General features: G+C 28.4%; 2 protein-coding genes across 2 annotated transcripts; both read right to left on the bottom strand.

Annotated features, from left to right (window-relative positions):
- Positions 1-654: 654 nt before the first annotated feature.
- LOC100209656 (tectonic-like complex member MKS1) lies at positions 655-12,209 on the bottom strand. Its single transcript, XM_065807786.1, has 9 exons — positions 12,059-12,209; positions 11,693-11,941; positions 8,522-8,861; positions 7,392-7,784; positions 6,620-6,764; positions 5,943-6,186; positions 5,105-5,176; positions 1,030-1,070; positions 655-919 (listed from the first exon to the last, which is right to left on the bottom strand). The coding sequence occupies exons 1-9, from the start codon at positions 12,118-12,120 to the stop codon at positions 858-860; spliced, it is 1,608 nt and encodes a 535-aa protein (XP_065663858.1). The 5' UTR covers positions 12,121-12,209; the 3' UTR covers positions 655-857.
- Positions 12,210-12,515: 306 nt separating this feature from the next.
- On the bottom strand, positions 12,516-13,833 carry LOC100206134 (leucine-rich repeat-containing protein 40). The gene has a single exon (XM_065807787.1). It carries the CDS (start codon positions 13,668-13,670, stop codon positions 12,555-12,557), a length of 1,116 nt encoding a protein of 371 aa, XP_065663859.1. The 5' UTR covers positions 13,671-13,833; the 3' UTR covers positions 12,516-12,554.
- Between the last annotated feature and the right edge of the window lie 3,705 nt (positions 13,834-17,538).

The raw sequence follows: 17,538 nt of genomic DNA on the forward strand, positions 1-17,538 counted from the left end.
CTCTGTAAGTGATAGTTCTAGAAGTGGACGAGGTCGTTTAGTACGTACACGTGAAAATACTGAAGCTGCAAGCTGTAGCATTGAAGAGAATCCAACCACATCCACTCGGAGGCGTTCTCAAAAACTTGGCATCTCACTTAAGGCAAACATACGACAGGAAATTCTTTCCCTACAGCCTCAGATGTTAAGAAGTGTCATGGAGAATAGCTTAGAAAGAGCTCGACTTTGTGAAGCCGAGAATGGAGGCTATTTAAGAGACATTATCTTTCGTAACTAAATCAGAACTAACTTACAGACTCTAAACTTTGTAATAAAAAAATAATTAAATACAGTTATTTAAGAAAAAGTTATTTAATTTTTAAAATGTAAAGTGACTTATAGGCCACCTTGAATTAAACAAAATTTATAATAAAATATTTGTTTCGCTGACTATGTATTGTTTTATCACTTTTGACTGTAATATATATAGTATAGGTACCCGGGTGCTAAACAAGGTTTTGTATTAACATAAGGGTTAAACTTATGCTTATTTCATTGTATTTATAATTTTAAACGTGATCAAAGTGATTAAACGTAACCTGCAGCACGTTAATATTTAGGTATCAACTACACACTTTATCGATTTTTTAAATAAATTTATTTTTCTTACTAAAAAAAGTGTAACACTTTTATAATCAACTTCTAGTTAGCTTATTTTAGGAGCAATAATTCCGTTGTTATTGTTCTTTTTTGATTGGCATACTAGGATCAAACACTATGTCAAATAGTGTTTAGCCATTTAAACAGCTTTATGGTTCGGATGTTAACACATTGTAACTTTAATGCTCAAGTTGTATATGAATAGAAAAACTCGAGTTTTATATTGAAGGCAAAGTAGACCGAACAAGTAACATTCTTTTTCGTGCTTGGTTAAAGGCATCTGCAAAAGATAAAAAAAAAAAGACTGAATAAAAAAGTAAAACAAATTTCTTCTTCTTTTTTAATAATTTAAATTTATTAAATTTTTTTTTAATAGTTCAGTAAAATTACCTAAAACTTTTGCCAAAGAATCGGAAGTTGAAGCAAACGCACTAAAATAAATACATAACATTAATATATACAATACACAAAAAAATAATAAAGACTTGATTTAGAAGCCCAAAGCCACCTCAAAAACTGAAGATTCAAAATTCCGGAATATAATTTTAGTGATAAATTCAATGTTCTATAATATATATATATATATATATATATATATATATATATATATATATATATATATATATATATATATATATATATATATATATATATATATATATATATATATATATATATATATATATATATATTACTAACATACTTACAAAATATCAGTTACCCTTTCCCCAACGGTAAAGCCCTGTTTAAAAAATTTATCATCATTCTAAAAAAGAGGTCAGATCAGAATCATCATCGCGATCAACTAGTTACTTGTCATCCTGCTACTTTGTAGGATACAGGCAGATTAGGCAATGGCTAAGAAAAATTAAATCTGACTTAAATACCCTCTCCCTACCTTATGGCTTTTGGTTGAGTAAAGACTATAGATGGTATCTCAATAAAAATATTCATCTTGGACATTTGTAAACTGCCTTCAGCTGTCTAAGGCCAGTTGGTAGTAAGATTTCTCAAACCTCCAATCTCAAAGAGATTCCATCAAAAGCTATAAATATAAGAGCATTAACAATGTGCATGGATGGTGCATGGAATGTGCATGGATGGTGTCCCTGTTATTGCTTTTAGTATGCATTGTCAAAACCAAATAAGGACAATTTTTTTATGACTTAGGGTTAATTAGCAGGACTGAGTCAAAGGCGCTACTATTTGCGGTGCCATGCACAATCTATGATGAAGTTTCCTAAAAATTTAAACATTATTATGATACCTACAAAAATATTGAAAACAAAACGCCATCAAAACCATCATCAACCATTATTGTTTCAATCTATCTTTTATAATTATTTATGGTCAAAGAAACTTTTCATAAGTTGAATCATATCTGTTGCAAAATAAACCAGACGTAGTTGCTCTTTGAAAGACTAAAATTTAACTGTTCCATTTTTAAACCTCAATATTGATGGCTATTGTCCTTTGATTTGCAAAGATTAGGATAGTCACATGATTGGCTATGGGTCACGACACCAATTTGTCATGACACCAGTTAGAATCATCTGAATATTCATTATTGTGCTTTCATTTAACACCTCTTCACTCGACACCTTTCTTTTAGTTCTTAACTGTTTTTTTTCTTCTAAAGACTCCACTCTTTTCAATGTTGTTTCTGATTAAATTGACCTTGCTCTTACTCGTTATCCCTCAGTCAATAATTCATTGTTGTTTTTGACAACATAAATGCTCACCTTCTCCTTTTCCTCCATTAGTTCAGATCATGCTATGATCTCACCTTTTATCTCATACTTTTTGTTTATTATATTTACCTTGCATTAAACTTCTTACAACCACCTTAGAGTTGACTGGGATTCTTTTTGTAGTATTCTTTGTGTCTCCTATATAACCTCGGTATCCTGGCAGGCATAGAACTATTTTCAGATTACTAAATCTTGTATTTTTTCTTAAAAGGTTAAGTTCTAGTCATATTTGAAAATTTTTAACAGTGCTTTTAACAAAAGCAAGTCTAACATTTTGATCAAGTCACGCATGAATGACCTTCAAAAGGTCTTTTTATACACTGATTTTTTTTTTTAGAGATTTTTAATGTTATTTTTACTTCAGTTTTTTTTTAAGCAACTTTTTCCATTAGGTTGACATAAAAACTGTTGAAAACAAACTAAAACCGCAAAAAATATAATCTTTTTTTAATTGCCAACCTTTTTTCCTAAATATGTGAAAGATTCCAAAAAATAGGGGCTTTTAAACTTAATATGACCATATCTTTTGAGTATCAAAATATATTTTGATGAAATTTAAAGTTTAATTATAAATTATGATCGTATTTAAGATAAAGAATTTTTTTTTAACTAGTATTCATCAACTGGGGGGATACTAGAGGTGTTTTTTGAGGGTACTTTTGTTCCAATTTAAAAATGACCTGGCAAGAGTCTCAAACCAAAAAATGTCTAATTTAGAGACTAATTGCAAAAGTTAAACACATATATTTAACACAAAATACATCAAAACTCTAATTTGTTACATTAAATTATGTCAATTGTCTTATTATTTGTTTAAATTAGACAACTTGTTAGAATTATGACTAATAAAATTAAATAATATAGAATGAGCTGATGGATAAAAGAAGTTCAAAGGACTATCAGATTTCTAGGAGATGATATCAGAAGGTAAGGTTCAGAAGGTACCAATTTGATGGCCAACCTCATATATAGATGCAATACAAATATAAATATTTTTAATCCATGCCGGTTAGATATGATATCAATTAAATATCAGGAATTTATGGAAACATTGAGGAGGTAATTCATTGTCAGTATTATTATTCATTTGTCATATGTCAGTACTATTATTTTCAGAAAGTTAATTTTTTTTAGTCTTTGTTTGAGTTAACTGCTGAATGCTGTTTTGGAATGAAACTTTTTCCCATAAAGAGAAATAAGTTATAAAAATAAGTTGGTGGAATCTATGCTTCACTTAAAATTATATACCCATGTATTTGCAAAAAAATTTTTGATGAATTAAAGTTATACATAATGGGGATTACAATTGGATTTACCATTGTTGAGACTCGAGCCAAAATTTAGTATGGGAGCCTTTGTCTCTCAGGATAAATGATAATGCATTACCCAATCTCGTGATTTGATTAACGACATAAGTTTATTACCAATCAAACCAAATAAATAAAGGGTACAGAAAATAGTGTACATTCAGGAAAAGTGCTACACCTTTTATAGGAATAGTGTTACTCAAATTTGAATAGTGTCACTTTTCTTGTTGATACAGATCACCATGGTATTCAGGTGTAGTTTTAGATATTGAAGTACCTTACTTTTTTTATCTGCTCTTTCTAGGATGTCATGCCAGAATATTGCATTTATTCCATTTTCTGAATGCAGCATCCGTGCATTAAAACCCTGGGTTTTGCAGTGCAGTTCAGCTATACTATCTTTGTCACTAACAATTTGTGGAGTCCTTCCCTAATATATCAAATTATATTTTTTCCTTTTTTATAATTATTTTTTTCACTTATTTAATTTTTTGTTTTTTCTGTTAAAAAAAGGTGTTTACCGTTTGGGAATTCATTGTATATCAGTAATACCACATTCACACAGTCAAAAAAACAATTTTTAACAGAGGTATTTTAAACACTCTTTATACTTTATCATTAACATCAAATTTAGAACTTTAGGTTTTCATTCAATGCTTATCTAAATAAAAACAACCTCACGTTGTTTTTATTATAAGACATGATTAAGACTCAGTTTATTTAAATGGAGGTTTGGTGTGAATGGGGTATAAGATAGAGCAAAATAAAACTAATCTATTTTCTTTCATAATTATTAATTAAACTTTATTGTTTTTTTTTTATTTTTTCAAGTCTGAACTATAGTTTAATAAAAAAACAGATTTTAGATATTATTTATTTATGAACATAAGATTAAAACTTTTTTAGTTTATCTGTCTATAGTCTATAGTAAATCTGACACTAATCAGGAACCACCTCAAGGGGTATCTTGATAAGCAGGAGATCCTGATGTTACATCAGAACATACATCTAAAGCAGTGTATAAAAACCTCAATAAATCACTTTGTTGTTGTTTCTGAGAAAAATACCTACCATGGTGACATCATGATGAGAAACTAGAGGCAATCCTTGTTGAATACAGTTCAATGGGATGGTAGGAAGATTTACAAGGATATATTTATTTTGAAAAATATAATATCCTTTTCGTAACAAATTATATTTAAAATGCTTGCAGCATTTCATTTATCTGAATTTTGTATGTTAAATTTATGTATAACAAAAGTTCTTTTTTTTTTAATTACAAACTTCTTTTACTTAAATATTCAACTATTTAACTAATTATTTTTAATGCATATTTTTACTTAATAGTTTTATATAATTCTTTACTAATTATACATACCAGTCAAATAATATTTTTTTTCTATATACCTTATTGTTTTAAATGCTTTCTTCCATTTGGATGCAACTTTTCTCCCTCCCATATGCATTTCTTCAGGAACACTAAAAATATATACAAAATTGTAAGGTATTGAAAAGACAGCAACAATAAAATCAAACAAATAACAATTTTCAAAAAAATAAAAACAGGCCTAAATAACAAAATAAAAATAAAACTTTTTTAAAAACTATAGTCTATCAACTTAACACCACAAATTGTTTCTTATCTTGTACTTATAAATTAACAAATGAATTATTTTAATTAATAAATTTCAGATTAAAAATTTGTTTAATTCATTGATAATTTCAAAGTGGTTTTGAGTGATATTTTTGCATAGCATTAATATTTTAGCCAGATAGAATTATCATTTTTTGACTTTATTTCAGAATCTTTAAAAGGTCTTATATAGACCTCATAAAGTACCATGCTTTTAAGCCATGTCAGAAAGCTAGCTCAATGTAAAAAAAAAAAAATTCATTTGAAAAAAAACTCATTGGAAAGGTTCGCTATGAAACTGTGTTTCATAGTGAACCTTTCAAATTTTGAAAGAGAGTGGGAAAGAGAGTGGGAAAGAGAATGGTTATTTTTAAATCTTGAAAGCTTTCATAGCAATGAACTTACTAAATCTAAATATCAAGTTTATTTTCAAAACAGTATTTCTATTATTCTAACCATAAAAAAACCAATCTTTGGATTTGATTAACAGTTGATAAAATAATTAATAATTAAATAAAATATTATAAACTAAATGTGCTTAAAAAAAAAAAACAACTAAGAAATTAAGTGTGCTTCTTTTTAAACCTTCAGGTTTCTCAGTTATAAACTTACTCAGTCTGAAACATTGAGTTTATTTTCAAAACAACATTTCCAGTTGATAAGGTTTTAAAGTAGAATTTGCTGAGTCGATCACTCTCTCCGGGGTCTTTTACGTATGATAAGTCTTTTATTTCAGGAGAAGCACCAATAAAAAATCGATTCATTTCAGCAAACAAATTATCTCCTTTTGGCCTCCACATTTTAATTGTTATGCAGGTGGTTCCAGCAACATCAGGAACACTGCAATACCCATACCCTGTCAATAAATAAGAAAATAAATCTTTTTTAAATAAAAAAAAAATATATATCTTATTAATCATAATAAACATAAATTATAAAAACTGAACATAAATTAAATAAATTAAACATAAATTCAGATTTTAAAACCATTTTTTTTTAACAGCATGGTAGAATCAAACAATTTGTTTTGGTTCCAGTGTACTATAAAATAAGAACTGTATTTGCAAAATAACAATTGAATTCTCATGCAATCAATTTTTTAAATGAACTTATGCGCATACATTAATGCAATGAAATAACTGGCAGAAAAATATTTTTTATTTAACATATCATTGCATAAAGAAAAAAGTTACATTAGATCTTTTACAATGTTAATAGCCCTTTTTTTTGCTAATGAACCACCAGCCAATTAAATTAGAAAATTAGCTTTGAATTAGCTAATTTGTCACCTTCAATTCTGTGTCGTTGCCAAGAGTCTACTGAAAACACTTGCAAAAATAATGTGGGCCATTTAACAAATTCCTCTGGATTATCTTGATCCCAAGTATAAAGTAGTTGAAAATCAAAAGGAAAACAAAAATGCGCTTTTCCTTCCTACAAAAAAAATGTTCCTTCAAAAAAATAAAAAAGACACATGTAACACATAACAATAAGACATGTAAGATGGCAAACAAAAGTTACAAATTTAATGCATAAAATATATACATAAATTACTTAAATAAATAAAAAAACTCAACAAAAAAAAAAAAAAAGAAAAAAAGAAAAAGATGATTAAAAAGTGCTTATATTTTATAGATTCATCAAAATAACTAAAATGGACATTAAGTAATCATTGTAATCACCATAGACAATTTTTTTAATGTTAACTCACCTCCCCAACTGTAGTGGCATAGAAGATTTTTTTTAATATTAACTCCTCCTCGACTGCAGTGGCTGAGAAGGCCACTACAGTCGAGGAGGCTACTTTAATTGTGGCTACAACCTTTTATCAACTCTATAACTTTGAAACATGAACCTTGACAGACAAGATCATGGAGGAATAGGTTGAGCGTGGTACCAAGGACATGGTGGGGATGAACTCAGAACTTCTCACTTATAAAGCGAGTGCTCTGCCACTACACCATACCATAATTTACTACATTATCTGCATTATTATAGATTATAAACAGTCACTATAAACCATCATTAATTAATACTAAATGTAAAAAATTTAAATCTTACTTCATTAACTTTGCAACTCTGTGTTACTCCAGCGCAGTTTTGGGAGTCAGAGCGCCAACCATCTGGCAGATCAAGAAGATATTTTACATACAGTTTTTCATACTCAAAACAACAAGCGGAAACAATTTCACACAAAAAATAAACAAAAAGATTATTTGGACTTGGCATGGGAAAGAAATTATCCCCTACTTGTCTAGCTAAAAGTTGAGATTGTCGAATAAATAACTCATCAAACAAACTATCCTCCTGTTGTTGTTCAAGCTTATCTATAGGGTTTGAAGCGTGATGAATTGTATACTGATAGTGCTCACGACTTTCTTTATATGTTTCAATTGTAAACACCTTTCCAGTATCTAAATCTGGCTTGATCATAATAAACCCATTTACATCAATCTAAAAAATTAACATAACTAAACAGTTAGAAATCCATCTGTAAGAGTAAAAAATTATAAAAATAAAAGTTTCATTATGTGCAATTTATAATCAATCAGCTAATTATTATAAAATTATTATTGTAAATTATAATTTTAACAATTATTAGCATATTGCACCTAGCTTAGAACTTTTCTATTTAGAACTTGAATAGCTAAACAACTCCACATAAATGATATAAAGAAAAACTTATGACAATTCGGCTTAATGAGAACTTATGACATTATTGTTGCAACACCTTATATACATAAATAAAAGAGTTTCGTAATGATGATATTTTTAATAAAAGTGTTTACACTAAGTAACCTATTGAATGAGTTTACACTTAGTAACTCAATGAAAGTGTATTTATGCTTAGTAACTTAATGATTACGTATAGTCATTTACTAAAGGTGTTTGTGTATAGAGAATTAATGAAATCTAGTTTAGAAACTACTTTTAAGTATTTGTGTACACAAATAGTATATACTTTTTTTAAAAACTGTTTTTAAAAAAAGTCTTTGTTTATAAAAAAAAGTACATACTTATTTTAAAAACCATTTTTTATATTGTTAAAAAGTATTTTATGTAGTTAAATTTATAAATACAACATCATAAATATTTTCTAAAATCAACACCTTGCTATTAAAATTACAAAAATTTTATACAATTCGAAAAATTTTTCGTAAGATTGGCATAATTATTAGTAAACCAGTTACCTTTATTTTGCATAAGACTCTTTCATCTTTGATAAAAAATCCATTTACTTCGTCTGTTCTACCAAGGTCTAACATGATATACATGCATTTGCTAGGTATGTTAGTGACATGATTTACTCTGTTTACTTCTGTTGGTTTATTTACTATAATATTTCTTTTTCGTACATTTGAAACAAATGATTTAGAATAGTTTTTAGCAGAAACTTTTTCCATATTTTGAGTAAGAATGTTTGGTTGAATTTCTGGTCCATCTGTCAAGCTACTGTGTTCTTCAAATGTCGTGAATGAATCACTATCAGTGTATGTGAAAACCTTTTTGTTTGGGCGCTCACCGTGTAGCCTAAAAAAAAATCTATTTATACAATAATTTAAATCTTCAATTTAAAGAATTTACAACCTGTGATAATCTTTACTCAATTATAATTGTAAATAAAACTTTTTTGAGAAATCTAAAGTCTAACTACCATGAAAATCTATGGTGCACTTAAACTATATTTATTTTTTCTATAAAACATATATGTATTTTTCATTAGTCTTTTCATTTGTCATCATTTTCATTATAACTATTATACAATATTTCAGTTCATTATTCATTATTATATACTATATTTCCTTCTTTGTTTTAACTTTTGTTTAGATGTCACTTAATATTAAAGAGAAGACTGATCGGATAGTTAGAGATGTTAACTATTTGTTATGAATATATTGTTGTGTCATCAATATTTGGAGGTAAAACTAAAACAAAGATTATTAATAACGATGATGAAAAACATAGAACCAAGGACAAAACCTTTGATACCTCAAAAGTTACTAGTAATGGAGAAAAATGTTAGCCGTTAAAGACAACTATAAAAAATTGGTTAGAAAGGAATGATTCAATAATTTAAAAACCTTCTCAGATATGCTTTATGAAATGAGCTAATGGAGAAGACAGGCATGCCAGACTATATCAAAAGCCTTCAATGTCAAGAGCAACAGCACTTGCTTTACCACTCCCATCTAACGCACACTAAAACCATTTAGTTATAGAACAGGAGGATTAAGATCTATATTGATTGACAGAGTTGATTGCTTGTTGCAAGGGCAGATCCAGACCATGTCGTAAGGGAAGGCAATTTTTAATTTTTTTTCGAATTGGGGGATGCAGACAATAGTAATGGGGGGAGGGGGAGCGATTTTCAGATTTAATGAAAATTAAATCTGAAAATCGCTCTCCAAAAAAAAAAGAAATCTTTAAACACCCTTGGCTTGTTGTTAGACACGAGATAAGAAGTTTGTTAACTTAAAGTTCAAAGACTTTGCTAATAATAGTGAGAAGATTGGGCAATAAGTTGAGGGGGTCAAAGGGATCTTAAGAATTTTCAAAAATTGGAATCACAGATATCATTTTCCAGCGGGCAAGAAAACATAATTTAGTTAAAAACATATTAAATATTAGTTTAGAGAGTAATGAAGAGAATTCTGGGAAAAAATCACAAGTTGTCGAGGATTCTGGGAAAAAATACTTTTGTAAGACTGTGACAGCAATGTAGACCACAATCATATTCAGAAAATGAATTAGAGGGAAAGTTTTTTGTAAATAGTGCTTTTAAATAGTTTAAATAGGTCTTATGTTTTAGGGAAGTTATAAGATTAGACCAAAGTATGAGAGATGGAATATTTAACTTGCCTTTATCAATGACATTGTGAAAAATGTCTAAAAGTCTCTAAAACCTATGAGATAACCTGTGATATTTTATCTCTAGAACTTATGAGATAAAATACTAAATTTAGTTTATTATTGTTTTTATCTATTATTATTAAAATAAGTTCATTATTCTGAGAATAATAAACCTAAGTGACAGATTAATTTTTTACATCAATATCTTGCATTGATTAAAAGACATTTGTTGTCCAGTTGTTCTTGTGGAAAAGATAAAAAAAAAAAAAAAGATTACAATAAGAAACAGCAGGTGCACAAGAAGAAACCAAAAAATAATACCCCATGTTTCAGATTTTGTTAATTTCTAGATGGAGGAGGGATGAAGGGTAGTTTTTTTTTAAAAAGCTGTATTTTTTTATGGTACTTGTATGTTATTTAAAATCGACTTGAAAATAATTTTTAGAAAATATTATTTCATTTTTTTATAGGAAATGTGAAGATATCACTATCAATAGTAATAATTCTAAAGACACTAGACATTTCTACGGATAGAAATTGCGTGAGTGCATATTGCATATGTACTTACACAACTTCAATTTACCAGTACAGAACAGACATTAGGTAAAAACTGTGTGAGTGCATATGTAATATGCACTCACAAAATTTCAACATTACGTCTGTTATGTCCTAGTAATACTGCTTTAAAAATTTTTATAATAGTAAAGTCTGATTATAGCAATAAAGAAATAATAATTAACCAATGGCAACATACAGATAGAAATACACTAATTAATCAAATAGTCAATATCAAAGACTTTATTGAACATTAAAATACAATAAAATAAACTAACAGCCTATACACCAATAACCAAAAATCAAGCCAAGTAATTTAAAAACTCTAAAGAGTTATTAAATCACATTGAGTGTATAATATTAGTTGACTTTGCCGAGAACATCCTATGTGCTGTTCAAGTTGAGGTACAAAGCTACCACTGGAATAAACTTAAATGTGCACTTTATCCTATTAACATATACTATAAACTTAATTTTGTACAGATATCAAAGTCGCTTTACTTCCTTTCTGACGATGAATGACTCACACAAAACTTATGTTATTATTATTCATATTATTCATGAGTTAATTGGTTGAAAAAAAATATTTTTTTAGAGTAAACATTAAAATTAAGTTTAACTAAAACAGCCATATATGTATAAAATATTTCAACATTTTTATATGACTAATAAAAAAGCTAGTAAATCCTGATTTTGCATATTCAATTTTAACTTTATTGTAAACTTGTAAACAATTGTTTTAAAATAATAAGCAAAAAGGATTTAAAAAATCAGAAGAGCTACTGAATGGTTAAACTACGGAAAATATGTCTAAACAAAGTAAATAATAAATGTTAAGAAAACAATTATATTAATATAGTTTGAAATTTAGTATAAATTAAAAAACTTATATAAACTAAGTTTACAATGAAAATCAACTTTTAAACTAATTAAGATAATTTAAGATAATTGTGAACCTTTTTATAGTTTCAATATCTTCATGGTACTTTTGTTCTAATGCTGTGTTGCAATTCAAAGCATCTGAATAATAATCAAATTCTTCTTGACTAAAAAGTTTCTCTTGCCAAAAAATGACAATTTCCTCTTTTTCCTTTTCTTTCTTATTTCTTTCCACCATTTCAAAAGCATCACGGTCAAATCCAACTTTTGTTGGAATTATTGCAGAGGGAATTTCATTGCTGGCTGTCACTTTCCAATATGTAATTCTTTTTTAAAATGCAGAATAAACATACTTTCAAAATAAACTTTATTTTGAAATGTTATAACAACAATATAACTATTAAAAAAAAAAGTTGTATAAAAAATTGTGTTCACACTATTACTTGATTGCAAAGTTTATTGGTGGATCATGAGATCTATATTGTCCAACTGGAAGCTTTTCCATCGATTCTTTCAAAATGTTTAATTTATGAAGTTAAAAGTAATAACCCATCTGTTAAAACATTAGCAACTCTAAAAATAAAAAATAAAAACTGTTTTAAAAAGTTGATATTACACAAATGCAAATATAACATTATCTGTTGTAAATTTGTTGTTGAAATTTAGCAATTACTAAAAACATTACAGTAAATTGGGAATAAAATTGATAGATTATATACTTAAAAACATTATAATCATAATATCCATGTAAATTTAATATTTTTTATTTGTATATGCATTAAGTTAATACGCTTTAAAACAAATACTACACAATATGGCTGCAAAACACTATAGTATAATACATAGCTTAGTATTACAAATTATAAAATGTAAACAAAACTACAAAATGAGGCAAAAGTAAACTTTATATATTATATTTTTTCTAATTTTATAAATATCTTATATTGCACTAAAAGAGCTTCTAGCTGATATTACTTTATCACGATCACGGAATTTATGGGCATAAGAAATAACTTCATCTAGCTCATCACTGTTAAGAGTTTCAAGAAGTAAAATAACTGCTGACAGAGTGTTACTGCGTGTGGCAGAGTTACTACGTGTATTTGAAAATGTACTAAAATCAGTTTTTTCAGTTATTGACTCTTCTTCCTTATCATCTTCACAATTTGTAACACTTATTAATTCAGACACTGGAATAAAACTCTTCTCACTTGATTCTTCATTACTTTTAACAGAGAATAAACTTGTATTACCTGTGTCTAGTAGTTTAAGGCCAAGAGCTTTTCTTCTTTCATTAGCTTTTTCTAAATCAATTGATGATGCTACTGGTGCTAGTGATGATATTGATGGTGTTATTGGTGCTTTTGATAATGAAACAGTTTGATTATTTATAACTGAATACACTTGGCTTTTTTTTAAAGTCTCATCATTGAAGTTTTCATTAACTCTTGATAAATTTAGTTCATTCTGTTTCTCAATAACTGTATGTATTTTTTCATCTAAAAGTATAACTGGTGTATCGATGACTTTATTTAAATTTTTATCAAGATCATTAGAAGCAACATTTCTTTCTTTTTTTCCAATATTTTTATTTTGAACCTCATTATTTAAAGGTTTGTAAATAATGGTTTCAAAATCCAGACTTATTCCACTACTTGTCGCATTTTCTATATCATTCTCTGTAACTAAAATTCCATCTAGTTTCTTAACACTAGGTAAATTGAGTAAAATTGTTTCCTTATAGAAAGGTTTTTCCGCACAAGGATTTCCAGATAACCACAAAATCTCCAGGCTAGGAAGATTTTTTAAATGTTTAACCTCCTCTAACTCTATGTGATTTTTACGCAGATATAATTCCTTCAATTGTGAGCAAAAAGAAATGTCTTTTAATGAAACAATATTATTTACACTAAGATTTAACACTTCTAAATTTGACATTTTTCTTAACAAAGATACATCGGATAAATCACTACCCCAACAGTTTAACTTCTTTATCTTCGATAAATCAGAAGCAGATGACCTTGAAAGTACTTCTTTTTCAGTTAAAACCGACATTTTTTCGGAATATATATTGCTATTTTTTAATAGAACTATAAATTTAAACAATTATATAAGGAAAAAGGAGCATATGTTTAATACAAAGCATTTAAAAACATATCTTATTAAACACAACTTTTTTAACACTCAGAATACGCCATGTTTGTTGACAAACGCTAAACGCGGTAAAGTTATAGACAGTCTTAATTCTTTATACTAGATGACGGAACCTTTAAAAATACGGGTCTTTATTAGTCTATTCCACACCGACCTTTTCTCTTTTTTATTTTTTATGTATATATATTAGGGTAATCCAAAAATGACCAAAAAAATTTTTTTTTTTACTTTTTGTTATTTCTAAGGTCTAAATGTGTTCATTTATGAAAGAAAACATTGTACCAAAAAAATCAGCCAAATCGGTTAATATTTAGAGGTCGCACTGGGGCGATCTTTATACCCCTCTAAAATTTTCAAAAGTTCAGTAAAATATTGACCTTCGTTTTCTGTGCACATTTTGGTTATTTACCGTTCGATTTTAATAAAATAAAAACGAAAATAAAGCTCTTATTACACATAATAATTTTTGTTAAACAACATTTCCTTTTTAAATGCATATTAAAGCGGCAAAATAAATTGCAAACTAAGCCAAATTTCATTATATTTTATTATATTGGTTTATTATATGGTTAAGTTCAGTTCGAGACTTTATCGAGAGTGTTGTGATTCCTGAAATAAAATTACAATAGTTTATCTATTTTGCTTGACTAATAATATTAATTACAGTATTTTAAGATAGTGATATAATTGCGAGTTTCAACGAAACTAATTTTGTTTGGAAATATAGGTGACAACAAAATATATTTTCATTCATACACAGTATTAAAGAAAATTTTAAATGGCTGCAGTCGCAATGTCAACACGCAGTTCTACAGCAAAATGGTTAATTGGTCAACCAATATAAATGCTTTCCCATCTTAAGCTTCCAACGATTTTGGAAGTATTAAAATGTTTTTTCTTCCACCATGAGGTGAAAGGATTGAGCATACATGAAAGTTCGGTAACAGTTATCAAATCAACTTGTGAAATTTGGGAAAGATCTAAACTTCCTACAATTCAAAAGGATAATGCAGTTACAAGGCTTGAAAAATTTCATAAAGAATATACGGATCTATTAAAAGACAGAAATAAGAAATCAGCTGTTGCTAGAAGCAATGTAACAGACTTTGAAAAGAGAATTATGAAACTTTTTGATATTGCGCCAACTAATGTTTTTGATTTAATAAAAATTGCTGAAGATCGCGATTTCCTCATAGATCAACGAGATGATAGAAACATGGTCTTGGGTTCCATTGATAAAGATGATGCAGAGAAAAAAGAAAATAAAGTTTGCAGAGAGATAAGTTTGGATAAACGTTTGCAAAAAGAAGCGTTAAGGAAACAACGTTCTGAAGAAGTAGTTGTTCTTGAGAATTCAACTTCGCCTTCAAGTTCTGCAAGTAGCGATCATGATGATATCGTAGTTTTGAAAGGAAAAGATGATGTTGCAGAAAGCTCCGGTCTGAAAAGAAAGCGTTCTATAAAAAAAATTATTACTCCTGAAGTTGTCGCTTCCTTAGATAGAGGAAAAGTAAGCAATCGTGTGGCAATGCAAACTATAGCAGCTACAATGCAAAGTTTAGGAGCTCCCGTTGAAGAGTTCTCTATATCTGTTACTACTTTTCATAGGGCAAGAACTGATTATCGTGAAACTCATTACAATAAAACGAAAGAAAATTTCAAACCGGATGTACCTCTCGTAGTTCATTGGGATGGAAAAATGATTGCAGACATCGATGGAAGTGGAAATATTGAGCGTTTGTCAGTTTTAGTAACAGGGCGTGGTGTTGAAAAACTTCTGGGAGTGCCAAAACTTAAAAGGAGAAGCCATTGCTACTGCAGTTGTAGCCTCCCTCCATGAATGGGACGCTTCGAATCTTATTAATAATCTCTGTGGCATGTCGTTTGATACCACAGCTAGCAATACAGGATCTGAGAAAGGTGCTTGTAATTTACTTGAAGAAAAACTAGGAAAAGAATTATTGAATTTAGCTTGTCGTCATCACATTACTGAAATTATTGCAGGGTCTGTTTAAAATTTATTTTCCAACAACGTCCGGAGCAGATGTTGCTATTTTCAAACGATTTAAACAAGCCTGGAAGAATATCAAGAAAGATAATTTTAGCCCAACAGTGCAAGATGAAGAAGCTGAAAGATATCTTTCAAACGTCTCGATTGAAAAAAAATCGTCTGTAATTAATTTCTTAAAAAAATGTTTGCAAGACTCACAACCACGAGATGATTATAAAGAACTTCTTGAATTATGTCTAATATATTTAGGAGAGCAACCTCCTAGTGGAATAAGATTTAAAGCACCTGGAGCCTTCCATCATGCTCGCTGGATGGCAAAACTTATTTATTCAATTAAAATATGGTTATTTAGAGATCAGTTTAAAATGGTGCAACAATGGTGAAATAAACGCAGTAAGAGATATTAGCATGTTTGCTGCGTTAATATATGTTCGACAGTGGTTTACTGCACCACTCAGTGCCTCGGCCCCATTTAATGACTTTGATTTTCTAAAAAATATTGAGGAATATCGTGAAATGAATGAAAATATAGCGACCGCTGCAACCAAGGCAATGAAGCGGCATCTATGGTATTTTAGTGAAGAACTTATATCTTTGGCCTTTTTTAGTGATGATGTAGAGATTGAAGTTAAAAGAAAAAGGATAACTGCCCTTCAGCGTCAATGCGTAGACAATAATAGGCCATCAAAGAAATTAGCAGATATTACAAATGTAATGAGTAAACCCCTTGAGGACTTTGTAACGTGTAAATCACTGTCATTTTTTAATTTCTTAAATATTGACATATTCTTTCTTGAAGAAGATCCTTCAAACAGGAAAAACAAATGAGTCGTATGCCGACTCTAAAGAAGTAGTGAAGTCTCTTAAAGTTTTTAATGATTGCGCAGAAAGAGGGGTGAAGTTAGTACAAGACTTTAATGCTGTCTTAACAAAAGATGAAGAGCAGCAAAAGTATGTGCTAAATTTAGTTGCAGAAAACAGGGCTGTCTTACCAGATTAAAAATAATAAAATCAACATTGAGTGCTAAACAAACCAGGCGACAATGAGCAGCTATTGTTGTTTAATGTTGTTTAATGTTGTTTAATAAAAATTATTATGTGTAATAAGAGCTTTATTTTCTTTTTATTTTATTAAAATCGAACGGTAAATAACCGAAATGTGTACAGAGAACGAAGGTCAATATTTTACTGAACTTTTGAAAAATCCAATTTTAGAGGGGTATAAAGATCGCCCCAGCGCGACCTCTCTCTCTCTCTTTTAGAGAGAGAGAGAGAGAGAGAGAGAGAGGCGATTCTACAAATAAATATATATATATATACATATATAAGTAGAGAAGAGGTATATATATATATATATATATATATATATATATATATATATATATATATATATATATATATATATATATATATATATATATATATATATATATATATATATATATATATATATATATATATATTTATAATATATGTATATATATATATATATATATATATATATATATATATATATATAGAGAGAGAGAGAGAGAGAGAGAGAGAGAGAGAGAGAGAGAGAAAGAGAGAGAGAGAGACGATTCTACAAATAAATAAGGGGGGGGGGGGTGTGAATTCTAAAAAAGTACCAAAAGATTCCCTTACAAAAAAAAAAGGTCCTCAAAACTAAAATTTACCCAACTGAACAGTGTCAAATACCCCTTAACACAATCCATTCATAATGTTTTCAATCTGGTTATTTATATTTACAGCAAAAAT

The sequence above is a fragment of the Hydra vulgaris genome, chromosome 10 (genome assembly GCF_038396675.1).
Source record: "Hydra vulgaris chromosome 10, alternate assembly HydraT2T_AEP".
Taxonomy (NCBI): Eukaryota; Metazoa; Cnidaria; class Hydrozoa; order Anthoathecata; family Hydridae; genus Hydra; species Hydra vulgaris.

Coding starts and splice junctions, on each gene's coding strand:
- LOC100206134 (XM_065807787.1), bottom strand. CDS start 13,670: ATGTCGGTTTTAACTGAAAAAGAAGTACTTTCAAGGTCATCTGCTTCT.
- LOC100209656 (XM_065807786.1), bottom strand. CDS start 12,120: ATGGAAAAGCTTCCAGTTGGACAATATAGATCTCATGATCCACCAATA. Junction 7,785..8,521: donor GAGTCTTATGCAAAATAAAG/GTAACTGGTTTA, acceptor TTAATTTTTTAG/ATTGATGTAAATGGGTTTAT. Junction 6,187..6,619: donor GCAACGACACAGAATTGAAG/GTGACAAATTAG, acceptor ATTTATTGACAG/GGTATGGGTATTGCAGTGTT.